The 27193-nt window shown below is 48.0% G+C and overlaps 1 protein-coding gene across 2 annotated transcripts in view; it reads right to left on the bottom strand.

Annotated features, from left to right (window-relative positions):
- Positions 1–27193, bottom strand: part of AFAP1 (actin filament associated protein 1) — a 93137-nt gene that overhangs the window by 64403 nt on the left and 1541 nt on the right. For both annotated transcript variants that reach the window (XM_007456867.1, XM_007456868.1), the window contains exons 2-5: positions 25261–25358; positions 13197–13305; positions 5251–5462; positions 1066–1245 (exon numbers count right to left, since the gene is read on the bottom strand). In XM_007456867.1, the coding sequence (XP_007456929.1) occupies positions 1066–1245; positions 5251–5462; positions 13197–13305; positions 25261–25358 (599 nt within the window). The remainder of the gene's footprint in view (positions 1–1065; positions 1246–5250; positions 5463–13196; positions 13306–25260; positions 25359–27193) is intronic.

The raw sequence follows: 27193 nt of genomic DNA, 5'->3' as shown, positions 1-27193 counted from the left end.
TCACACTGGCCAGAATGGCCATCATCAAAAAATCTACAAACAATAAATGCTGGAGAGGGTGTGGAGAAAAGGAAACCCTCTTGCACTGGGAATGTAAACTGGTACAGCACTATGGAGAACAGTATGGAGGTTCCTTAAAAAACTAAAAATAGAAGTACCATATGACCCAGCAATCCCACTACTGGGCATATACCATGAGAAAACCATAATTTAAAAAGTCATGTACCACAATGTTCACTGTAGCACTATTTACAATATCCAGAACATGGAAGCAACCTAAGTGTCCACCGACAGATGAATGGATAAAGAAGATGTGGCACATATATACAATGGAATATTACTCAGCCATAAAAAGAAACAAAACTGATTTATTTGTAGTGAGGTGGATAGACCTAGAGTCTGTCATACACGGTGAAGTAAGTCAGAAAGAAAAACAAATACCATATGCTAACACATATATATGGAATCTAAAAAAAAAAAAGGTTCTGAAGAACCTAGGGGCAGGACAGGAATAAAGACACAGACGTAGAGAATGGACTTGTGGACACGGGGAGGAGGAAGGGTAAGCTGTGACAAAGTGAGAGAGTGGCACTGACATATATACAGCACCAAATGTAAAACAGCTAGCTAGTGGGAAGCAGCTGCATAGCACAGGGAGATCAGCTCGGTGCTTTGTGACCACCTAGAGGGGTGGGATAGGGAGGGTGGGAGGGAGACGCAAGAGAGAGGAGATATGGGGATATATGTATACGTATAGCTGATTCACTTTGTTATACAGCAGCAACTAACACAACAACGTAAAGCAATTATATTCCAATAAAGAAGTTAAAAAAAGAGAAAGAAAGCTCTAGAAGCAGCCTGTAAACAGGGGGTATATTGCCTTTGAAGACAAAATTTAAAGTGATTAACCTCAAAGTAATCAGAATATTCCACTATCAAAGACAGACGTATTCAGGTTAACCCACTGTTTGCCTACGCTTGGAAAAAAAGTACAAATTCAATAAAACAGATCTCAGAAAGAGGTCTGGGAAAGAAAATGTCTCAGAAACAAAAGCAACAAGTTACCTTCAGCCACTGCTCGGCCTGCTCCTTGCTCTGCACAGCAAGAACAAGCGGGTCCGTGCCCTGCTGAGTAATTTTCAATTCATGCTTCTTCTTTTTGCTGTCCTTTGGGATGTATGTAATGTTGCAGCCTTGGAGCGGCAGTTCCATCTGGGGCTGCTGGTCCTTGGAACTTTTGTAGCACTGCATTGGACAGGAGAAGTCAAAGTTAGGCTGTAAGGAAGTCCAAGCAGAAACACTGATGAAACTCCGGCACAGTGAAAACAGGAGTGTACTGGTGAAGCACCTGGAGGTCCGACTGAAGGGTGGAGATACTCAGAGACTGGAAGAGTGACCTGCAGACACTGGGACTCACATACAGAGCACCGCTCCACACCGACACCTCCCCTCCATGCGCGTGCAAAAACATCCGCTCATTAATTCAGCAGAATTTACCAAGCACCCAGGAGACGACTCGGTGGGAAACAAAGTCCCTGCTCTGATGGAGCTTATGTTCCAGTGGAGCTTCCCCATTAAGCGACACGAAGATACTAGATTTGCTGAAATGGCGCTGCCGCCCTAATGTGGGCAGACAGGACCTTGGATACTTTACTCCACAACCTATGTTGTTTGGTGTCCTCCTATCCCATCTCTATCCTCCTTCTGAAAGACAGGTGAATGATTTTATGAAGAGTATACATATCAACACATAACGGACAAAAACGTCTGTAAAGCTGTGCTTTCTGGTTGAGTAGAGGGTCCAAAACGCATGCTGCTGCGTCTGCATCACTGACATTCGCCCTAGAGCTTTCAGTGCTGTGGTGACACTGACACTGAGTTCCCATCACTCTCGCTTGATCTAGACCTCTCATACCAGATCTTTGCCCAAAGGCTTCCCCCCTCCTGCCCGGGGTTCACTGCATTACTGGGGACCAAAAGCACACCCCGTAATGGTAATACGTGGTCTAAGAGTTCAGGTATCTGGGTCCCAGCTCTGTTACTAATTTAATCTGGGTTCCCACAAGTCGTTTAAGCTTTCTGAGCCTGCTTCCTTTTTTGTGGAATGATTTATTGCTGTTTTTATTATTATTTTATTGAATTACATTATTATTAAATAATTAGCAACAATAACAGCGGCTACCAAATATTGAGTGTCTACCTTATATGAGGCATGTCATACATCTCATTTAATTGTCAGGTTTGTCCATTTTGCAGATTAGGAAATTGAGGTTCAGGTGGTTGGGAAACTAGTCCAAAATCAGGCATCCTGAACAGCGGCACAGCCAGGGCTCTAGCCCCAGACTTTGTGAGTGCAGAGCCTGCACCCAGGACCCTAATCCATCTACTGACGAAGGAATGAATGAACAGATGCTTCTTTTCAGAAATGATTTCTAGAGCCCTTTCCTGTTTTACGGTTCTAAGACCTTGGCTCCTAAATGGCACAGGTATGGAAGATACCCACTTTCTTAAGAAGTAAAACTGATGGCCACCCTGCCTAAAAAGGAAGAAAAAAATACACCAAAAACAACTAATCTCAGGTTGCTATGAATGTTTACCATTTACCAGACTTTTCACGTTCTCGGTATGTGCAAAAAAAAAAAGTGAAAAGGAAACTAACAGCAGAAGGAATTGGAAAGGAAATTTTTTTTTTTTAATTAATGAATTTATTTATTTATTTTTGGCTGTGTTGGGTCTTCGTTGTTGCACGCGGGCTTTCTCTAGCTGTGGCGAGCGGGGGCTCCTCTTCGTTGCGGTGTGCGGGCTTCTCATTGCGGTGGCTTCTCTTGCTGGGGCGCACGGGCTCTAGGCTCGCAGGCTTCAGTAGTTGTGGCGCTTGGGCCTCAGTAGTTGTGGCTCGCGGGCTCTAGGGCGCAGGCTCAGTAGTTGCGGCGCATGGGCTTAGTTGCTCCGCGGCATGTGGGATCTCCCCAGACCAGGGCTCGAACCCGTGTCTCCTGCATTGGCAGGCGGATTCTTAACCACTGCACCACCAGGGAAGTCCCAGGAAAATTTATAGCTTATATTTTTCCTTAAGTTAAACACTTCAAGGTGGATATGTTATCAGTAATACCATACAGTAACATCTGGGGCTCCCTGCAGGTTGGATTCCCAGGGAAGATGACTCTAAAACAGAGCAGCACGCGGGATATTTATTAAGGGGCATTTATTTAAGAGCTATACCTGTAGGAGGGTGGGGGCTGGGTAGAGGAAGAGGGTAAGCTTCAGTGCAGTCCAAATACAAGGCCCTGATGAACCCCACGGGAGCTCTGGAGCTGGACCGCGCCTGCAGGCTGGTCCCACGAGGCGGGGCATTCACACTCAGGCATCACAGGGGATGCAGACGCCCTGGGAAGGGACGTGACCTTGGGTAGCTGTCTGCCGGCAGCCCTCCCCGCAAGTGAGGGAACCGAAGGGGTCTGGGCACATGATAGTGTCCGCCAGAGAGCTGCCTGGGCGTAGAAACGAAGAGTTTCCGGAAGGCTACTCATGGTGGTGCCTGTGCGAAGACAGGCAGGGAGCACTTGGGGAAGAGGCTGGCATTTTGTTTTCTGTTGAGCTTTCTGTGACATAGCTATTACAATAATTGACTTTTAGATAATAAACCAACCTTACAGTCGTGGGATAAACCATACTTTGTTGTGGTGTGTACTTCTTTTTATATTTTACTGGATTCAATTTGGTAGTATGTTAAGGACTTTTTGGTCCGTATTCATAAGATACTGTTCTCGTTTTTTTTTTTTTTTTTTTCACCATCAACAGGGGTGATTTGGGCGGTTGGATCATAGGTCATTTTTGAACGAAAAAATGCTTCGTAATGAAACTTTGGTTCTGCATTTTATTGAAGACGGTGCTTTCACACGGTTTTCCATTAATCTCTTCTTAAATATTTATGACTCCTCTAAATGGCAGGCATTATCATTCCGGTTTGGAAGATGGGAAACCCGGTAGGTGATACAAGAAAAAAAATGATGAGGAGGGAGGGAGGGAGGAGACGAGAGCGGGGGTGGGTGGAGCGGAGGCCGGGGGAGAGGGTCCGATGTCCACTGACCCCACCCTCCACCACAAGCTGCCCACAGCACGTTTTACATGAGAGTAGCCTGTGTAGTTTTAAAATGTTTATATAATATATCCACTTCTTGCAGCCATTATGTCAGATTGTAAATACGGACCATATTAATCTTTTTCGTCTTTTTTTTTCTTTCGTTCTTTACTTTAAAATTCCCCCATGGCATCATCACGTTTGGCATATTCTAAATTTGGGAGAAATTCAGGCCACACATGTGGAAAAAACATGTACTTGCACTGTTTAAAAAAAAAATTTTTTTTAACAAAACCATTAATTAAAAAGCATACAACGTCCTAAGAATCTAGTAAATCAGATTCCCATAATTCACAGATGAGACTATTTTTTAAAAAGGGGGTTATCTGCTCCACTGAAAAGTGAGTTACAGAATCATATATTCTCATGTGTTCTGTTTTAATGATATACTTTTGAGTGATTTTTTTCCCCAAGGTTAATTTGAAGGGAAAACAAAATACAATAACACACTCTTAACATTCACAATGCCAATAACTAGCCATGGTTTCTACAGCTGGGAAGGAAGGAGGAGGGACAGACAGTGTGTCTCAAAGGCCCTTGCTTCCTTACTGGGTTCCCTGGTAGACTAACGCCTACAGCAAAGGGTCTCTGTCCTCCTGTCTCCGTTCCTCTGTTACTTACTCTGTCTTTCTATTCTGCCTCTCTGAGTTACAAGAAAAGAAAAAAAAGAGTCAGCCTTTTGCTTTCCAAAAGAATTTCCTTTCCTGGGCACTCTCCCCCAGACCTCGCCTGGCCTGCCCAGCCCACTTCGATGACCTGGCTTTGAGGAATTCACTGACTCACTACAAATGAGAAAATCCATCCTGCGACCTCTGGCAAGTTAAAGCAGCGTGCATTTCCACTGACATGAACCGCAGACGCTGGCTCCAGATGGGGATGGTTTTGCCCTCTGGTTGCTTTAGCGGAGCTGGCGAAACCAACAGCGTTAAAGCCATGGTAGCCTCGGCCAGGGCTCGCTGACGGCCCATCACGGGCCAGCCCTTGACCGCTGTTCCCTCTCCCTCCCACCGACGTTACCGCCACCCGTCTGCGTGTACATTCCACCCAGTAAGACCGCCGACCACATCTTACCGACTCTACACAAGAGCAACCAAGTCGCAAGGCTTTACCAGTAGTTTGGTGTCTTTGATGACGCAGAGTAACTTGGTCCACTGCCCGAAGCGTTTCTTCCGCAGCAGGAAGGCACAGATCTTGGCATCCTTTACCAGGTCCATGGAGGCCTCCTCCGAGGGCCACTGGTGCCGCGTTTTCTTCCCCTTTCCGTCTTCCTCCTCTTCGTCGTATGATTCGTAAGAGCTACTCATTGCATCTGAGTCATAATCTGTCAAAAGTAAGAAATAAAAAGTAAAAAACCTGGTTACAAAAGCCTTATCTTGAGGACCACCTACGGGCTGCAGGGCACATTATTATATTCATAAACGAGAAAGAGGCTCCTGCCTTCGAGTAACTGGGGAAACGTTAGTTAGCAAAAACAGGGATAAAATAACTAAGGCTTGGGCAGCGGAAACTCAACGGAGAGTTTTCAACTGAAGTGACTAAGAATGCCGTATTTATAAAAACCACTTCTGGACTCTTCTATATGGGCCCAGCATCTGCAGACCCTACGTTGTCGAATCCTTGCTGCGTTCTTGCCGGGCACCATGACCCCCATCGCGCGGAGGGTTTCGCCAAAGAAAACTCCCACCCACACCTTCATGTTAAAGTCCTTTCAAGTCTGCAATGCCCTCTTCCTTCCTGGCATCGCCACATGCACAAACCCTTCCTAAGGTTCGAGATCCAACCCAAGGCCACCCCTCTCCTTCAGGTCATCCGTGGGATTTTCAGAAAGGTTCACACCTCCTTCTGGCTCTGCCATGTGCCAACACTTAAATACCGGGTTGTCTGTAGTCTCCCAGCTAGATCCCACTTTCCCTTACCTCGGGGTCTCACACGCTGCTCTCACCCAGGCTTCGCACTCATCCCACTCAGACTCCTGCCTTTGCCTGGACACGTGCTCTCATCACTCAGGACTTAACTTACAGCACCTCCTCCCTGAAGCCCTCCCTGGATCACCAGCACTGACTGCTACAGACTGAATTGGGTGCCCCCCAAATTCACGTGTTGAAGCTCAAACCCCAGTGTGACTGTATTTGGCGACAGGACTTTTAGGAGGTAATTACGGTTAAATGAGGTCGTAATCCCCTTAGGAGAAAAGAAAGAGGGAGATCCCGCGCTCTCTCCCTGCCGTGTGAGGACACGGGGAGAAGGCGGATGGACGTAAGCCAGGAAGAGAGCCCTCACCACAAGCTGACCATGCCAGAGCCCTGACCGTGGACTTCCAGCCTCCAGAACTCTGAGAAAATAAATGCCGACTGTTTTACCACCCAGTCTATGCTATTTTGTTACGGCAGCCTGAGCTAAGACACCAGGTGAAATGCCCCCCTGCTCTGCTTCCACACTACCCAACACAAAACCTATCTCACTGTATTGTCACCTCTGTTTGTCTGCCTGTCCCACATCAGCCTGTAAGTCCCCTGCAGGAAGGGAGGCCACCCTGTTGGATGTGACTGTCCCAGCACTTAACGAACTACCTGGCACAGGGCCAGTAACAAATATTTACAGAAGAGAGAACTGTTGGATCGACGGAAATTCAATGCAAAGCCCTCAGAAGGATGGCTGGCTTCTTAAAAGCAATGAATAAATACTAGTGACTATGAGTGATCTTATTAATTTCAGCCCTGCTGGGTCATAAGGTCCTGGAGGCCGTGTCTGATTCATCTCTGCACTGCCCTCAACCCCCGGACACATCTGGAATACATCTGCTTTCATAACACACGTGAGGAATGAACACCTAAACGAGGAATGAGCGACAGATAACGAGAAACCATGGATGAAGCAACCGGTTGCACACGACGGGAGAAGGGGCAGAAAAGGCTGACCTTGCACAGAGCAGAACTCACTGGAAACTGGGCTGTGATTTGTACTCCGTGGTCACACTTGCATGTTAATTTCCCCACAAAGAATTATTTACTAAGCGGGGGGAATGGAAAGACTGGTAGTTTAGGTTGAATTTTAAATCCTGATAAAGTAGTCAAGGAAAGATTTTAAGCGAGACTAGGGTGACTGAAGAGGTAACTCTGGCAAGTCATATTTTATGCGCTTTTTGATAAATATATTTTATAATAAAAGGTTTTTTAAGTTTAGCACAGTGGGCACGTAGCACATGGGGAAGGAAGTATGAAACCGTGAAAGACCACGTGCTGCTCCACAGCCCAGGGTTCGCTGAGAGATTTCAGACGGACGGTGGAGCAAGTCCTAATTTATCCTGGAAAGATGCTGCTCACAACAGCTTGGGGGGCCATGGACCCCTCGGCGCTTAGCTCATTTTCTAGAACATCAAATTCAGTAAACATTGAATGAACAAAAGAATTAATGACTAAATCAGTCAGAAATGGGAACATTTCATTTCATTCACGCAACAAATATTTATTGAGCGCTCACTATGTGTCAGGCAGTATTTTTTATACTTGTATTTGTAAGCTGTGGGATAAGGCTGTGAAAAGAGGAAGCCAGCTCTGCACTTACACCCCCTGCCTTGCTGGCACTCTTAGCCGCCCGGAGGCGGGCACAGAGCAGGGTCCTTATCTCAGAGGAAAGGCACGAGGATGCTGAGAGATCAGGTGACTCATCCGAGACCCCATCCCGATGAAGGATGAAGTGAAAACCTGATTCTGAACTGAAAAAGTAGACCGTGGCCCTGGCTACCCAGGGGCTGAGATCCACGGCTGGCAAAGACAGGAGGTTCATGGCCCACCTTCTCCTGAGAGAGCAGGACGGACGGAATCGCGTTAGAAGAACGTCAGCCAACTCAGCAGCACACCAAGCAGTCGGGAGCCACAGTCTGAGCCCACAGGACGACCCGCTCACTGGCAAGTCTCTTGGGCGGTCACCCAGCAGAGTCCAGGGTTCCTCCTGGGGGCTGTAACAGGATGTCAAGGGGTCCGGTGTCAGGGCTGGGGTCGGGATTTCGTTAGGAGGTAACGAGGGCCCCGCGGAAAGCTAAGGAAGACACAGAGCTGGGGAGGGGAGCAGAGAGTCACCGACGGCGTGTCCTTATCTCCTCTAGCTCTCGTTCCTGACGGCCGTCCTGACCAGGTGCTCGGGGGACACCTTCAACAGCTCCGCCAGTGTGTGAGGTCGAAGCCCTGGAATAAATCTCCCATGTTCCACCTCGTGGTGCTTCTTCTCTGCTCAAACCCTGCTCTAGAAACTGGAAGCAGAAGCCCTGGCAGGCTCTCACAGGTGAAGCTCAGGGCCGACCTGCAGGAGCTCAGGGCGCAGCGTGGGCAGCCTCTGATGACAGCCACCTCATTTGGAGGGACGGCCCTAGGCGCGCCGCCGCCGCCCTAGTACAGCCTAAACGCTTGATTGCGGAGCACCAGGTTACCATCAACCTGAGCTGCCCCGCAAGGGCTCCGCGTCATCCAACCCACCGAGGAGCACGTGGCATCGCATGGAAGCAGGCGCGTGTCCACTGGGCTCCATCAGGCCCTGAGGACGTAAGCGAGGGGCATAAGCAAGTGGCTCGGAAGCCTGTGCCCCTATTCTCTCCGCACTGCCTCTCCACTCAACACTGGTTCGTGGGCACGCCTGGCATTTGCTTGGACGGTCAAGACTTGAGAGGGACTGGCAGCAAGGAGGTCTGCGGAAGGGGCTGTGAGTAGGGCTCGCGAGGTGAGCACCTGCACATCAGGTGGATGCTTAGCAAAGGGCAACCTGGCCAGAATCACCATCAGGTAACCACACGACCCACTGTGTAGACATCAGTGGGCTTCTTTGCCCAGATTTCTTGTGCGAATGGACTCCTGCACAGGCAGCTGGTGTCAGGGGCGGAGGTGACACATGGAACTCAGCAACATGGACTTCCTCTCAGCAAGGGCCATCTGACTCCTGGCACTTGTGAGTGTCCTGCCTGCACACGACACTGTTCCCTGGGCTGTCAGCCAGCCGCCTACTCACAGGTTATCCCTGGACCACGTGCACCATGGAAGGGGCAGCGCTTTATTCTCACTGGAGGGGATAAAGTAAACCCGCTGTCCACGATGCTCCTGCAGAAAGCACCATCCACGGGCTTGAAGCCTTGCTTCTGACCAAGGAACTCATTTTACAGCAACTGAAGTTGACGGCAATGGATTTGCGCTCATGAAGCTCACTGGTCTTGCCTTGTCTTCGTCACCCTGAAGCAGACGACGCAGCAGAGACCAGCGCAGTCCCTTCGGAATATTCCATTTCAGGCCCAGCCTGATTGGTCACACCTGTGGGGCTGGGGGGTGGGATCTTCCAGAATATCTCCAAGCACAGGTCTGGGAACCCAGGGGTGAAATGGTAGTGACTCCACTCACTATTACCCCTAGACATCCACTCACTAAAATTCTGCTTCCATTCCTGGAAATTTTGGCTCTGCTGGCCACAGGTCTTACTCTCTAGGGGCAGAACGTCCCCTCTAAGGGACACAGTGATGGCTCCACTGACCCAGAAGTGGAGACAACAAACAAACCTAGTGGTCTCTGCAGTGACTGGGTGACTGGTCCCGCCCACCAAGAAGCTGTGACCACACAGGGGGAGAAGGGCACGTCCAGGTCCAGGAGATCCCTGGGGTATCCTTAGCACTCGAGTCAGCGGGACACTGCCACTGTCCAGCACAGGTAGTCCTGCTGGAGGCCAGACCTTTCAGGAAGGAAAGCTGAGCCACTGTACTGGACCATCAACCAAGGTGCCTGCTGAAGGCAAAGGGGACATGCAGGAAGTTATAAATACCAGCTAGGACCATGGACCGTTTGTGGAAATGAGGACTGAAGCCTTTACGAGGTTCTTGTCCATATTTTGATAGGGCTCTATCTGTGTACGTATAATCGAATCCTTTTCTTCCCCTCTCACATCCCCTACCATCTAACAGAGAAGTGCTAACAGCAGTTGACCCTGGCTTCATCTTCTAGTGGCAGGCTCCCAAAGGGGAGAGTGTGACTTGGCCGGAAGAGAACGAGGTCACCCCAAAGTGGACAGAGGATGTCATACCCTCTGGGGAGTCGGGGAGTTTCCGTCACATCAGTCATAGTTGAACCGTGTTACGCTGAACCACGACTCTGCCCCCCGTCTTCGTTTGCAAATCCACTGCGGGTAAAGAGAGGTGCGTGGATATCAAGCCGACCCAGGAGCAATGGTGGTGCTTTTGTGCTGTATCCACTCGGCAAGGCTGGGACGCATCCCCCCAGACTCCCTTTGCTGGATGCTTCTGGGTGAGGACTGGCCACAAGAGAAGTCTGTGGGCAACCTGGACATCGGGAGGGTGCCAGGCGCTGCATCTTGCGCTCGCGGGTGCTGGGCTGCAGGCCTTCCTCGTCGGCGCTCCCGCGGGGTCCCCTGCCCAGCCGCCTCTGGGTCCTGGCCAGCCGCGTGTGGCTCCACGGAGCTGCGGTCCGGCCTCCCGCACGGGGCCCCGCGTCGGGGAGTGAGAGGCAGGGGGGTTCCCAGCATCCTTCCTCGGCCCCGGGCCTCGTGCAGCTCCCCTTGATGGCGGCCGGCCCCCTGGCACGCGTCTGCCCCGGTTCCCACGACCCCACAGGGTCTCGCGTCTACAACACGCCCCTGCCCCACGACATGGTTCTGCTTCTCCAGTAGACCGGGCCTGGCTCGGGGCTCGACAAAGCTGCCAGAAGCCCATGAGTAAGTGAAGGCGGTGCGACCCTGGCCCGACCCGGCCGCAGACCCCTGCCACGGCTCCCCACGTGGAGGGTCCTGGCCAGTAGCCGAGGCTCAGGCACAGACGTCTGAGCGAAGTGCTGGCACTGCGGACCCACTGTCCCTCCCCAGGCAGCAGTCCTTCCATGGCCCTCCCTCTGGGCTTAGCTCAACCAAAGGGGCCCGACCTCAGCAGTTAAGGACACGACACACCGGTCGCGTGGGCCTTCTTGGACCGAAGATGACCAAAGGTCCCCGCAAGTCAAACAAAATTACTCTCGGTCTCTAGTCTTGAAAGTATGTTGGAGCGGGACAAGGAAGGTGGGAGAAGGCTGGGACCCAACGTTCCCAACGGTGGGAAATACCCTCATCAGCAACTGTTTTTCCTTTATTCATTGTTTTCAGAAAGAAAGGAATCCACTGAAGTGTTGAATTATATCAAGCCGTTTAATTTTTTGTGTTTTCTCATTAATTTACTATCTTCTGAAACAGTGGACACTTAGAAATTACTTGAATGCATTTTTCCCAAATGGTTCTAAAATGAAAGAGAAATTTAAATATTTAATATTCGGATCTCAAAACCCAGTATTTCATAGCCTCCTCGTCAGAACTGTCCCTTCTCTCATTCAGAATTCACTAAGAGGCCCTCAAGTATCTATTGATGCTGGGCCGAGGCTGCGTCGGCCTGCTCCAGAGCAAACAGGCACGAGTGAGCGGGAAAGGCCACTGCCCTCCAGGGCCTGAGGTCCCGCTCGCCTGGCTTCTGTGTGTCCCCCTTCACGGTCAGAAAATATCCTGGGGGTATTTCCTGGAACGATCAAGTTAGATTCTGCTTTGCTGAAACGGCCCTGCTTGTTTGCTGCCAGGGGAGAGAAAGATCAGAAAACTAGCTCCAAGTCTGCACGAAGCAGAGACTTCAGGGGACAGGCAGATGGCGACAACGGAGAGCGCTTCCGTTGGAGGTGAGGAGAACGGGACACAAGACGCGGAGACACGGAAGCCTCTCCGTGACACGAGCAGATCACTCTTTCACTCCCCATTTTACACATGTTTTACAGGAAAGGCAAGCTGGATTCCCTAAGGCAGCACACTCAGATATGCCACATCTGCCTCATTACGAGACAAAGCACGCCGCCTGCTGCCAGAGTTATCGGGAGCGAAAGCAAAGGCAAAGATCTAAAAACAAACCCCAGAGGTAGTTACAACAGGTGCTCAATGCCACTGCCCTTCCTCTGTGACTGTGAAAGCCGGCTGCCTACAAAGGGGCACTTCTGAGTGCCAGCAGGCAGCTAACGATCACGTCATGACGGCCCTAACGTAGGCCAAAGCATTCTTGTAAAACCTGTATGAATGGGGAACAAAAAAAAGAAACAGGAAACAACCTAAATGTCCGTCGACAGATGAATGGATAAAGGAGGTGTGGTACCTATACGCGATGGAATATGACTCAGCCATAAAAAAGGGCAAAATAATGCCATTTGCAGCAACATGGATGCAACTAGAGATGATCATACTAACTGAAGTAAGTCAGAAAGAGAAAGACAAATACCATGTGGCATCACTTACATGTAGAATCTAGAATAGGACACAGATGAACCTGTCTATGAAACGGAAACAGGGACGTACAGAACAGACTGGTGGTTGCCAAGGGGGAGGGGGGTGGGGGAGGGTTGCGGTGGGGTTTTGTGATTAGTAGATGGAAACTGGTGTATGCAGAACGGATAGACAACAAGGTCCTACTGTAGAGCACAGGGAACTAGGTTCAATATCCTGGGATAAACCATAATGGAGAAGAATATGAAAAAGGATGAACATATACGTATAACTGAGTCACTCTGCTGCACAGCAGAAATTCACACAACACTGTAATTCAACTACGCTTCAAGAAAAAATAAATTGAAAAACAAACAAACAGCTACAATGAGATGCCTGCTTGCTCTGTATTTATTTTATAGACACGCTTTCTCGGTGGCACCATGAATGCAGCCTGAGAGGGACGTGCCCTGGTCAAGGTGGCGGGGAGGGACCCCATGAAAACATGCCTCAGAAAGTCATTCTCTTCTGACCACAGGGAACACGTTTCACTGGCTGACGCATGCTCCCACAGCAACAAGATTTCACAAGAAATCTGAGTCACAAGAAAGACAACAATCTGAAATTACCGAAGGTACTTGGTGGACACCTTAGACTTTTCAAAACCCTTTCTGTAGCCCCCTCTCCCTGGGTTCAGAATTTCCTGAAGTCCACATTTCCATGGTGTTGCGTAATGCCCCTACTCCCCTTCACCCCAAAAGCGGGAGGGCTCCCCAACAGCCCCGCAGGTCAGGGGGCCACTCACTTGAGGTGATGTATTCCGGAGCCTTTCCGGGACTCAGCGGCACGGCCTCCTCGTAGTAGCCTTCCGGGAGAGAGGATGTCGGTAGCGGTGGCGGCCCACTGTCAGGCGGCTGAGCGAAGAAAGGAAGAAACAACAGAGCACGATCGTTAGGGGGAAATTCTGGGTCTGCACCTAACAGGTGTCGATGGGCGTTTTCCTCCCTCCTTTGTAAAGTCCCTGGAGAAAAAGAACATGATCCAAAGAGCTCCCAAAGTTCGGCTCTTGGCAGGATCTGCACTGCCCGCCCGCTCACGGCCACCCTCAGCCCGGCCCTGGCCATGCCACTCGACCCACACGACCCGCCGGCTGTCACCAGCCGCGTGCTGGCCCTCGCAGACCCCTCCCCCGGAGCAGAGACAGGCGTCTCTCCTCCCCTCTGCCCCACGCCACTGCCCTCCCAGATGCCCAAGCTGACTTTCCCCTTCACGGCCTGCGTCCCACACTGGAGACCCCCGAGGGGCACAGAGACGGCTCAGGTCCACCCGTGCTCATCACAGGGCAAGCACCAGTGACACAGCGACTGAACACATGCGTACGTTTGCCCACAATCTCACCACACTCCTCGTGTGTGCCAGGGAAGCTTTTCAAAAAAGAGAAGAGGAAATCACCTATGAGCCCATCTCTAAAAGAAACTGGAAACTATTCTCTGGAGAAGCAATCTGACAGACTCTGAGACGGAGGCACCCTGACTTTGAAGCCGTAACTTCAGAGCATGCAGAGCTGGCAGGCTCAGGACCATCCAGATTCGAGCAAGACCGGCTGAAGCACCATTGACTCAGAAGTCCCTGATGACTCGAAGGCAGACCCATCTCTTCTTCCCGTGAACACGTATGGGGTCTGCTCGTTCCATCCCTCACTGGTCCTTAGGTCAACAGAAACAGGTGAAGGGCAGGAAAGCCAACATCCTCCAAACACCTGCTATCTGCCTGGCACTGTCCTAAGCAGCCTCTGCCCTGGTTACAAGCTACATCAGTCATCCACCCAGGGATCCTTCAAGGTCGATATTACATCACCCGATGTTTTACGGATATGGGAAGTGAGAAAAAAAAAAAACAAAAAGATATGGGAAGTGAGGCTCAGAGTCCAAAACCTCCTGCTCAAGATCAGACACTGGTCCAGGACACAGCTGGGGTTTTCGAGCACCAGATCTGCCCAGCAAAGAGCTTTTTCATATTCATATTCTCTGTTTCTCGCCCTCTATCAGAGCTGTGCTTACACTCACATCTATACAACGGCACGTCACTCACCAAAATGTTAACACAAGGTTACTGCTTTTTTATGCATATCCATATAGCTTGCATTTTCTACATAATATTGTTTTTAAAATCAGGAAAAACAATGACTTTCATTTGAAGTAACACCCCTCAAAAAATAATACTTATACAGAAGCGCTCTCTTTCTCCAAAAAGGATCTCACACTCCACTCCCAAACACCACTTGCCCTTGAAATTCTACCACAGGGGTTCCAGACAATGGGCAGAGGTCTGATGGTTTGTTCAAGGGCAAATGAGGGAGAGACAGAAATAATGTTTTCCCTTTCATAACTAGTTCACACCACCTATATCCTATAAGCTAATGGGAAAGATGCCGCCGAGAGCGGAAGAGAACAGAGGCCCCAAACCGAAGACCGACCAAGTGCAGTTTGCAAGGAGAACAATGCTCCACAGAACGTGAAACTCCACCACTTTTCCTGTAACTCAAGTCTGAAGCCAAGAAGTCCTCGGCGAATGACTAATCACCGCTGCGCACTCAACCCACTCCTTCCTCTCGCCAGATGAAGAAAGATAATTCACTCCAGGTCATCTGCGCGGTATTCCTTCCCAGCCTTGAAGGCACTTATCTCCCTTCCACCCCCGGGTCCCGATTCCCTTGCGCTCCCCTCCCCAGGCTGAGGCCCGCCCGCCATCACCCTGTGCTCTCACGCTGGACCACATCCACTCCTATCACCTGGAGAGGAGAGGTGGTGCCTACAATGTAACCTGACACACTGTCCTCCCGGGGTGAGGTCTGAACAGGAGTCCACGCCAGGGTTAAAGCCTCCGCGTGGTGCTTTTGGAAGGGGGCTGTTTGATACCCTGAGTGTTTTTACTCCTGAAATCAGGGTGTTTCGACTTCCCCTTAGTATGTTGAAACAGTCGGATTATTCACGTTTCTAGAAGAGCATTACAAGTGGCTGGATCGAACGAATGTTTACGAATTAGCACAGGCCCCTCCCTAGTACTGCAAAGGTGTGTAAGGCAGGTGCTGACTCCCAGCTGATGGGACTTAGCAGACTTCGACACAACCACTCGATACGTATGCCCTTAAATCCACAATTCCACTTCTAGAAATATATGCCAAGAAGGTCAACTGGTCATACAAGCAAAAACGTATAAGGATGTTCAACAGAAGTTTTTCCCTCCCAAGTTAAAAACAAACTAAACATTCCCTGAGAGAAGAATGCTTAGGTATCCTGACACAGCCAGGTGCAGACATGTAAAAGGACAGTGCACATCTGCAGTCATGTACTTGAAAAATCTCTACTAGATACTGCCAAGTGAAAGAAAACAGGGACACTATTAGCCTTCCTATCAGAGCTGTGCTTACACTCACATCTATACAACGGCACGTCACTCACCAAAATGTTAACACAAGGTTACTGCTTTTTTATGCATATCCATATAGCTTGCATTTTCTACATAATATTGTTTTTAAAATCAGGAAAAACAATGACTTTCATTTGAAGTAACACCCCTCAAAAAATAATACTTATACAGAAGCGCTCTCTTTCTCCAAAAAGGATCTCACACTCCACTCCCAAACACCACTTGCCCTTGAAATTCTACCACAGGGGTTCCAGACAATGGGCAGAGGTCTGATGGTTTGTTCAAGGGCAAATGAGGGAGAGACAGAAATAATGTTTTCCCTTTCCTAACTAGTTCACACCACCTATATCCTAGGAAAGATGTCGCTGAGAATGGAAGAGAACAGAGGCCATGGGTGGATCAGAACCGCTATTTGGCACCGTTGCTTTCAGAGGAAAACCTTCTGTCAGATCCTTTCCAGTAGGTCAGAATTCGCTGAAATCACAATTCACAAGAATTTTAAACAGTACAAAATGAGGAAGGCAAGTCCAAAGGGGGGTCATGGAAACCAGAGCACAGGCAGGAAACTGGCGTGTAGGGTAAAGGAGACCAATGTTCCAATACTTGGCACGTGAGGCCTAGCCCCAGCCTCGGCCTTGGTTTATGCAGCCTTCCTCTGTATCTGGGGGCCAATCTCCTTCCTGTAAATGAGGGCGTGGGATCATATAACCTCTGATGTCCATCCCGGCTCTAAGATTCCAACTGTAGTATCCTTATCAAGTTGCAGGTCATCAGTCAATAAAGCCAACTTTACACATTTCAAAACTGTAGTGAGAGTTGACTTTGGGTCCTCGCTACCTGATTGATGACACTGTCATCTCTGGCCAGAGCACGTACTCACATGTAGCTTCTGACAGTAAGGCTACACACCAACGTGGCATCGCTCTACTTTGGATCTGGCAGCTTCCCTTCAATGCTAGAAGAGACCCAGTCTGTGCACAAAGCTCTGGCGCCACCTGGCACTGGCCACCAGAGTCTTCCTGGACTGGCTCTCAGAAAACACATGCTAACAGAATAAGGGACTCAAGTCTAACCCTCACAGCCTTCTCAGATACTGACAACGAAGGATGAGAAACTGTTTTCCCCGAGGAATGACTGATATGTGCTGCGCCCTAGACAGGAAAGTAGAAATGGCACGGTACTGGTTACTAGATAACCTTTAAATTCACTGAAATATTTCTCCCACGAATGAATGCTTAAGTGAATGTGACTTTTTTTTCAGGAAATCTTATCTGCCTTAGGCATTGTAAATTCCTCTTTTAAGGTGTCAGCGTCTTATTAGAAAAGACCAATACTTACAACTGGATAGGAATATAATCGACAGGCTTGCTTGGCTCACAATATTGGCCACAATTTAATTTCTACCTTTTTGGAAAGAAAAGCCCATTAATATTGGGTTGGCCAAAAAAGTTCGTTCACGTAACCCAAACGAACTTTTTGGCCAACACAATATTTGTCTTTGCTACTTTAAGGAAAAGCCTCATAGAAAATTTTTTCCATTAATAATAATAAATATTAAGATATAATTATATGGCATAAATACAATGATTATTATTGTTATTGCTATTATGCCAACAAAATAATAATAATGACTATTTACGGTCTGCCTTCCGTGTGTCACGTATTGTTCTGGAACACTTTATATATTTTTTCTCTTGTTGAGAAAACAACGCTGAGACATTGGTATTCTGATTCTGATTTTACAAACGAGGAAACCGAGGGGGATGCAAGACCCTGCCCAGCACCCCCGTGCTGCAGAGCTGCTTAGCGGAGAAGCCAGGAGTCGGCCGGGTGGGCACAGACGAGCGCTTACTGCTGCGGCAGCCGAGCCAGACGGGATGCAGGGAAGGAACTGTGCAACCCACCAAGGCCACTGGATCCAACCCGATGCTCCCGGCTCCCGCAGCACGGCGGGATCCGTGCGGTCCTGAGGAAGGCACGTCCACACCGGCTCTACCTCCATGCCCACTCTGCCCTTCCTCCCTCCTCCTCTCTGCTGCTGCCCCCCACCTTCCCCTCCTCCAGCCCCCATTAATCACTCAGTCGTTTGCACCAGACACACCAATGAACCCTGAGACCTAATTTCAGCAGAGAAAAACACCAGCCTAGAATTTGGAATCGCTTTCTGACTTTAGTTCTATACATACAGTGATACATCCAGATTCTATCTTACTGGCTACAGTGATTAAAATCTGTTAAGAGTAGCAGCTAAAAACGATATGATCTGACAGAAGACAGGGAGGGTTCACGCTCTAGCTCTGCCACCTATCGGCAAAGCCCTTTTTGGCTGAGAGAATAAGGTAGCAGCACTCCACAGCATCACCTGAGCTTCCCGAGGACAGGAGGGAGGGATTGTCAACAGATAACAAAAGCTTATGGCCTCAAGTGCAAAACACGGTTTCAATCCTAACGTCAAGAATTTTGAGCAGATACTCTTCTTGGCAAAATAAAAGTTTTTATCCAAATGACACCCCCTTCCATTCTGATCACTATTTAATTTGCATTCCAACAGCACTTGAGTAAACACTGGGAAATTATTCACACATATTTTCTCAAGTTTTATTTATACACGACTAAGAATGAGAGCCCATGGGGCACGTTCTTCCCTTCCTTCTCTACCAGGAGGCGGGCTCCCACAGGGAAGGCAGGACAGTGCAACAGCAGTGGCAATGGGACACGGAATAAATCCAAGATGAAGATGCCACGGGAATGAGACGTGACACTAAACTCCGCGATTTTCGAAAGACAAGGAGAAAACGAACAGGATGGTTCACGGCCACTAAAAGGATCACATCTGACTTCTCCGGGATGGTTCTGTTGTTTGAAATCTCGGGCTTTAGTCGAAACTCTGCAACTGATAAAATACCTGATTTTGTCATTCAATCTCAAAGAATCTCATAATCCCATCTGTCAAATAGAGATAATGAAGTTGCTACGAAAGTACTTTAGGAAGGATAAAATGCCATCAGCAGGCAGGTGGTAAGGGCTGGGACCAAAACATCATTGTTTCCTAGAGACAGGAAGTAGGATGCTGGTTACCAGGGGCTAGGGGGGTGCGAGGCATTGCTTACTGCGGACAGAGTTTCAGTTTGGAAAGATGAAAAGTTCTGGAGATGGATCGTGGCAATGGTTGCACAACAACGTACGTACTTTACACCACTAAACTGGATACTTACAAGTGGTTAAAACGGTAAAGTCTGCGTTATGTGTATTTTACCACAATACAAAAACGACCTGGGACTTCCCTGGTGGTCCAGTGGGTAAGACTCTGCACTCCCAGTGCAAGGGGTCTGGGTTCGATCCTTAGTCGGGGAACTAGATCCCACGTGCATGCCGCAACTAAGGAGTCTGTGTGCTACAACTAAGAAGTCCACATGCTGCAACTAAAGATCCCGCATGCTGCAACTAAAGATCCCGCATGCCGCCAACTAAGACCTGGTACAGCCTAAATAAATATTTTAAAAAAAACGACCTTGCTGTTATCTGCTGGTATAATAAGGCATCGCCTTAAAACAGCAAAACACTAAATTGCGTCTTCTACCCCATCTAAACACAGTGCAACCCTCTGCCTTTTAAGTGATCAAATAAAGATATTTCTAGAAAATGCCTTGATGGGATATCATACAGATCATATACAACCCCCAAAGGGGTCTCCTTGCTCTCTTCTCTCAGCCAGGAAGGTCTGAAGTCTCCCTGTCCTCCCTGTCCATAGACCCCACTGTTCCTCCAAGCGGAGGAGGGGAGGGCAGGAAGCACAATTCCCGACTGTCTGGATCAGAGCCGGCTGGTGGGCTGGGCGGTGGGGCCTGGCGGCCAATGTCAACACAGATGGGACCCATTTCCGGATGAACCGGCCGCCTTCGCAAATGCTCCCTCAGCACGGGCTGCATGCTAACTAAGTACCGTCCCTTTGATAGCTGCACAGCTCTCGGTGTGAAACAAAAACCAAAATCTGTTGAGAAGCACAGCCCTTCCCGGAAATGTTTTCATTATGCATATGCATATTTTGGCCCGCTCCAATCTCCCCTGGAAAGCAAGGGAGGTGGATGGGTCTGTAAACACGCTGCACACTGTACCTCGCTCTCAAAGGTCAAGGGAAGTTCTGAATTCCACGGAGCGCACACCCACACTCCCGCTGCCCGGCCCAAGCTCCACCGGCCACACTGAAGGGGTCTCCGGATCACCCAGGACCCTGGGCTGCAGCCGCATTGACTCCAAGAGCAAAACAGAAACACGCACTATTCCCTTCCTGTACAGAAGCGTCATCGACGTTACAGGACGGACTTTTTGATGGGGCTCCTGACCTTGAGCGGCCGTGGGCATCTTCTGCTTTGTGATATGAGGAACACAAAGGAGGAGAGAAACAAGCACCATCTTCAAAAGGTCAAAGTTTAGTTTAATTAAGAGAATGTCAAAATGAGGCATTGCTGATCAATGGGTATAAAGTTTCAGTTATGCAAAATGGACACATTTTAGAGATCCACTGGATCCCTTTTTTTTTTCTTTTACTGCTACCACCTGAGTGTAATTCACCAGCCAACCGGGGCACAGAGACCTGTCCAGTCTCTGCCACACCTGTGTGGGGGGCCCACCTGGGTGTCAGCCAGCAAGAGGGGGAGCGCTGCTGCCTGAGAGCGCCGGGTGAGGGCCCTCAGCCAGGGGTGCGCCAGGCCCGAAATGGGGGCTGAAGGGTGCCGAGCGTACTCGGGAAAGCGGCCAGTGTGGCCCCACCCTCCTGCCCAGCCTCTCGAGGGTCCAGAAAAAAAAAAGGGTGTCAAGAGATAGTTAACAATAACTGCATAAAGCACTGTTCGGCACTAAAAGGGATAAAAAGATAGAAGTGGACTCATTTCTCGGAGATTGCAACACACATAGCTGTGATAAAAGGCAGTATTCCTTCAATACGTGCCATGAAAGAGTAAAAAATGCCATCGTGGTTCAAATGAGTAAGAAATAATACCCGGTTGGAGCATCCTAAGTCTTACACTAAAAACAAATCCTTCGGTCATTCATAGCTGCCTTGAGGACCATTCCAAACTGCTCTGCAGGCCCACGGGCCCCTCGAGGTTTAACCCCTGCGGCGTGTTCTGGCCTCATCCGCGGACGACTCATCCAAATCCTATTATTCAGCCATGCAGAGGGGCCTGTAATGCTCTAGTCCATCGGGGTCTTTCTCGGGTCTGTGCCTTAATTTGTGGTACGCCCTCTGCCTGGCATAGCCTCCTACCCAATCCCACTTCTTGTCCACTACCAGCTAATTCTCCTGGAAGTCAACGTGCCAGCAGCGAGTGACCAACTGGACAAAAGCCACCTCATCAAAGGCAATTTACTGAATGACAGGCTTACTTGCTAAATAACGAATTCCCTGATAAACTACCAGGAAAATACAGCAGAGCTGTCTTAACCCCTCTCCACTTCACTGACTCACTGAGCTGACAGATGTTCTTCACTCTGTCTGTAAAATGCCCTGACGGATATCCATAAAACGCTAACCCTTCGTGGCCAACGGGCTCCTCTCCAGAGTGCCCACAAAACAGTGCCATCGGCTAAGTCTGCACTATCACCAACAGTCAGCTTTGTTCTTTACATTCTTACACTTATAATTATTTATTTTACTTTATTTGGTTAGCTACTACATAAATAAATCAGTGAAAAAACAAGTGCAAAAGGAGAGTTGATGATTCTCTGAGATGCCTTAGAAAGGTTCAGTCAAGACAAACTGCAAAAAAAGAAAAGACACAGTTACTCAATTAGGAGTGGTCAAGTCAGCTGTAAAAGAGCAGCCCTGGTAAAATTCTAGGGACTCTAAAAATCAGATCGTTTCGCAGGTGTCTGAATTTAACTCCACTTTAAGGAAACAAAAACTGGGAATTATTAGTCCTATATCACAGGTATGGATTATGTAGAAAAGACAAGCCGTAGCCCCAGACTCAAAGGACGCAGCTCTTGGCCCTACATCAAGGTCTTAGGAGTTTTATATCAAGAAACAGCATTGGCTTAGAGGCTGAGTTTGGAAAACTCTCTTGACACCCATGTCAGGCACCAGTAGGGAGGAATTACCCACTGGTCAAACTCTTACCCAACAATGATTGGTTTAAATCTGAAATGTTTAAGGCACATGATACCCCTTTTAGAATTCCTCACTTGAACCAACATTTTTAATTAACCAGCTACCAGCTCTGACTCCACTGGTAGGACGGCTTCTCGTCCACCTTAAACCACAGCAGTTTGCCACACGCTGCAGCCAAAGATGGGCAGGAGACAAGGAGAGAAGAGGAAGAGAAAATAGTGGATGAAGAATAAACCGCATTCAAGGAGAAATCCAGAGAAAGGGATTGACTATTCAACCGTCAAAAATGGTACAAAAGGTTGACCATCCAATGAGTACTCTGCTTGAAATTGGCACTGAAAGTGAGATTCACTCCTCCTGGCCGGGCACATCAAAGACAAGCATTTTAGTCCAGGCCAGCTGGATGGCACTTCATGTACCACTAAAGAACAGTCCATGAAATTCCTATAACCATCACTACTGTTCTGGCTGCTTCGAGAGGTCTGCATTTCTCACCTTCAGTCTTGAAACACCTTTCCCAGCCTGCATTGTGCTGATGAAATACAAGACACAGCGTATTGAGACAGATCATCAAGTCAGTTTAGAAAGAAAAATAAAAGTAAACCAGAGCACAAAAACCAGGAGCTTCACGAACTACTGATTTCTCACATCTTGTTCTTTATCTTGTAGACAATATATCAGTAAACAGGATTAATACTATGATTCTGTATTTATATCTAAAAACATCAAATGAGGCAATGAAAAAGCTATAATTGAGTCACAGTTTCTACAAGAAACAGGAGGAATTTTTTAAAAAAGGGTAACAATTATTAAAAATAAGTTTATAAAGGAAAAATACATAATGTTAAAAAAATAAAAACAGCATATAAAAACCATATATTCAATATGCTTTCCACAGTGGAAAGATTAAATGTGGAAAGATTAAAACAAAAGAAAAATAAAGCAAGCTACAAATGTGAGCTACATATGTAATTTAAATTTTTCTAGTAGCCATAGAAATGGATGAAATTGGTTTTATTAATACACCTTCTTTAACTCAATGTATCTAAAATATAATTCACGTTACCAGCATATCAGAATGTCCTTTTTTTTTTTTGCACAAAACGCTATAGAAGAATATAACCGTATACTCATGTTCAAAGCAGCATCACTCACAATAACAAATGTAATATAAAAGATGGAAGCAACCCAAGTGTCCATCCACAGATGAATGGATAAAGAAAATGTGGTATACACATACAAAGGAACATTATTCAGCCTTAAAATGGAAGGAAATACTGACACGTGGTACAACACGGATGAATCTCGAAGACACTATGCTAAGTGAAAAAAGCCAGTCACAACAGGACAAATACTGTATGATTCCACTTATATGAGGAATAGAGTAGTCAAATTCTTAGAGACAGAAAGTATAACACTGGTTATCAGGTGCCTGAGAGAAGGGAATGGTGAGTTTTTGTTTAATAAGTGCAGAGATTACATTTTGGAGGATGAAAAAAAGTTCTGGAGATGGATGGTGACAACAGTTGCTCCAGAATATAAATGTACTTAATGCCACTGAACTATACACTTAAAAACAGTTAAGATGGTAAATGTTTATGTTCTGTATCTTTTACCACAATTTTTAAAAACAAAATAAAAAATTTTTTTTTTTCTTGCGTTATGCGGGCCTCTCACTGTTGTGGCCTCTCCCATTTGCGGAGCACAGGCTCCGGACGCGCAGGCCCAGCGGCCATGGCTCACGGGCCCAGCCGCTCCGCGGCACGCGGGATCCTCCCGAAACGGGGCACGAACCCGCGTCCCCCGCATCGGCAGGCGGACTCTCAAGCACTGCGCCACCAGGGAAGCCCCAGAATGTCCATTTTTAACACGCTCCCCGGAAGTCTGAGAAGCACAGCCCTACAAAGTTAATAGCTGGCTCTTGCACGGGGCTTAACAGATGCAAGGCATATATTCCAAGCACTTGAGGTCCATCAACTCTTTTCATCTCCACAAGAAAAGCACTAAGTGGGCACTATTACTACACTCGTTTCAGAATGAGGCATCTCAGGCACAGAGACGTGAAAGCCACAGTCTGAACTCACACAGTAAGTGTCAGAGCTGGTGCTTGGACGCAGGAACCGTGCTCCCATCCACACCCTGGACCCCGCGGCCTCCCCAGAGCCCAGCTCGGGAACAGGCTTAGGTTCCTAAGAAAACCTTCTCCCGTCGGTGAGTCACGCTGGCATCGGCTTTGCTGCCATGCCTCCCCAAACAGTACTGCTGAGAAAAGGCTGGATTTGAAATCAAAAGAATACGTTACAAAAAATTGCATTTTTGCCTTTCCTACTGCCCTTGAGCAATCACATCTTCACTGGACCCACACTTCCTTTTCTGGAAAATGGAAATACACACTATTCACATGTTTAGGGGTATTTTAGGGTTCCCTGAGGTCAGGTTGTAAGGATTAAATGAAATTATAAGTGAAAAAAGAGCAAACATGATCTGTGACAGGTGGTACGGACCCAGTAAGCACTGATTTCCTTCCATCTCCTTTACAACGATAATTACTGAGTACTCGCTGGACATCAGCCATGTGCTGGGGCCCAGGCAGAACAGAAACAAATGGGATGGGGCCCTGCTTTCCGGCAGCTCCTTTCCTGGTAGAGAGATAATTAGATGATTCATAGAGAAAGCAAATGTTAAGAAGAGAGTTGCTAAGTAACTGATTTTGCTCTAATTTTGAATAAAAGCCTAATTTCCCTGAGTAAGCAAATGAGAAAATAGCAAAAGGCAGAAAAAGCTGAATGGTCCATGAAAAATGGCATACGTGAGTATCCCCAGATTGCAAAAATAGTAAAAGAACTCCAAAACCAATTTTGAATGCAGAAAATCAAATAAAACACACATTCCTGGACTAGGTACATATTTTTCTTCCTGGGGGGAAGAAAAGAACATTTAATCCCAGAAGAAGCATAGCAATGAGCGTTAAAGTTTCAGGCTAAGGTATTCAAATTCAGAGTTAACCCAGAAAGAGGGGCAAGTCCCTAGGCTCTACTGTCATTGTTTTGCCTGCTAAATCATCCGAGTTTTTTAAAATCCAACTTAACAACAGATTTCCATGGACCTGTAGCTCCAGCAATTTTCAAAGAACCATCAGCCTCCTGAGAGAAGGCTACATTTACAGCCTCCCACTTAGCCATTACTAGAATCCAAAAAAACACACTCAAAGGAGTGCCTTGGGCAACACGTGGCCTCCTTTCTTCCAGAACTGGGCTTTTATCACCTGCCCCTGGAAGCAAAAGTAACACAGACATCTGGTGACTCTTGTGATGGTGGGACTTTAACTCACCAGCCACGGCTGCGGGATCTCTGGCAGAGGCATCTGGGGAGGGGCCGGCAGGCTGTTGGGGGTCTCTGGCTTCGCAGCATGATCTTTCACTTCAAAACCTGTACCAACCAAAACCACAGAACTGGATGAGGAGAAGGAGGAAGATAAAGGTGGCACTGCTGGCAGCTCTCACCTCCTTGGCCCCGTACTGAATACATCGCAAATACGTCTTTATTTTCTCTAATCCTTTACAACAATCCTGCAAGGTAGGTATTCTTCTCCGTTCTACAGGTGAAGGATCTATGGCTGGAAAAAAAAAGGCTGAAGTACTTACCTGGAACATGGACAGGTAGAAATGACGGAGCCGGCACCAAAGCCGACATCCTTTCCGATGCCAGGCAGCCGCTCAAAGGCGAGCTGCCTCTCCTGAACTTCCTTTCAGGTTAGTATTGGTACTTACCCGCGTACTAAGGGGGCAGACGCTTTCCTGGGAATCAGTAAATCTGCATCAAGTACCCTCCTAAGGTCTGAGGCTGTAACAGACACGCTTAGTGTTGACAAGGCTGATAATAAGCTCATACCCTCAGGGCATCATATTCAAGTTGGGAAGACAAACGTACATACAACAGACTCTCAGAAACCGTGGTGAGCACTGTACCAGTGAAGGCAGGAAAGAGGAGGAAACTACTTTAATCTGGGCACAGTGTTATTTACATGCCAAGGACTCACCTTTCTAGATCTAGAAAAGTAACTGCTCAACAATGACCACCTATGATGGGTCAAGCACGACGCTGCAGGCTGGGAAAAGACAAGACAAGGACCCTGACCTGCGGAAGCGACAGCAAGACCGGAATTTTGGCAGAGGCCTGGAAACAATTAAAAAAAGAGAAGAAAGAAAGAAAAAGAACAAATGGCAACTCTACCATCAAACAATCAGTGGCTGAGTTTTAAGCAAATTTAAGAGCTGAAGAGACAAATGAATGAATTGGAAAATAACAACCAGAACAAAGCACGGAGAGAAATGGGTCGAAACTCATTGGGCAGAGCAAGAGAGGACGGGAAGTCACAAGAAAGCAAACGGCACCACCAGAGGCTGGAGGCCCAAACTGCAGTGTGTTCCGACCGTTAGTCCGAAGTGGCTGGGAAACAGGTGTGCGCAGAGGAGATGAGGTCGAAAGGAATGCTCCTTCTACCAGTAAACTCAACAGGAGGAAATAACAGTCAATAGTTGCTGAGCGTCTGCCGTGCGTCAGGCACTGCTTGGAAATGTTTTATATGATCTCGTCAATCCTACAACATCCCCTCCGAGGTAGGTGCTACTGTCCGCCCTTCTTACAGGTGAGGAGGCTGAAGCATTGAGGGACTAAGTAACTTGCTCGAGGTCACAGACTAGGTAACAGACAGAGACAGAAAGCAAAGCCCCTTTGACTGTATAGTAGACAGGTGTGACCACACGTCATAAGGGGCCTGGGGTTCAACCACGGGCAACGGAAGATACTGAAAGGGTCCAGGCAGGGAAGCAGCAACATCATTTCAAAGCGAATTTTCATCTCCGTCTTTATCTTTATCTCTGTCTCTGTCACTGTCTCTATCTATCCTACTGCCCCTCAAACATGGCCCTCATCCTGCACTCCTACCTCAGGGATTGGTCCCACCATCCACCCGGGGCCTCACATAGCTCTCGTTCAATCTGCAGCCAGATCTTTGAACCCGCTGCCCAGACTGACAAGGTGAGCTTTCTGGAATGCAAATCTAACTGTGTCAAATCATGGCTTCGTATGCTAAAAATCAACGAATCGTACATTCAAATGGGTGAAGTGCGTGGTATGTGAATTATATCTCGGTGAAGCTGTTTACAATAAACCTCTACATCTCATCCAGGTATCTCCTACCCAGCCATCAGGATTCTAACACCATATCCTCCAAGAACTGCCCCCAGCCCCTCCACCCGCCC

Source organism: Lipotes vexillifer, unplaced genomic scaffold, assembly GCF_000442215.2.
Source record: "Lipotes vexillifer unplaced genomic scaffold, Lipotes_vexillifer_v1.1 scaffold63, whole genome shotgun sequence".
Classification (NCBI taxonomy): domain Eukaryota; kingdom Metazoa; phylum Chordata; class Mammalia; order Artiodactyla; family Lipotidae; genus Lipotes; species Lipotes vexillifer.
This window is presented reverse-complemented; position numbering and strand designations above follow the sequence as displayed.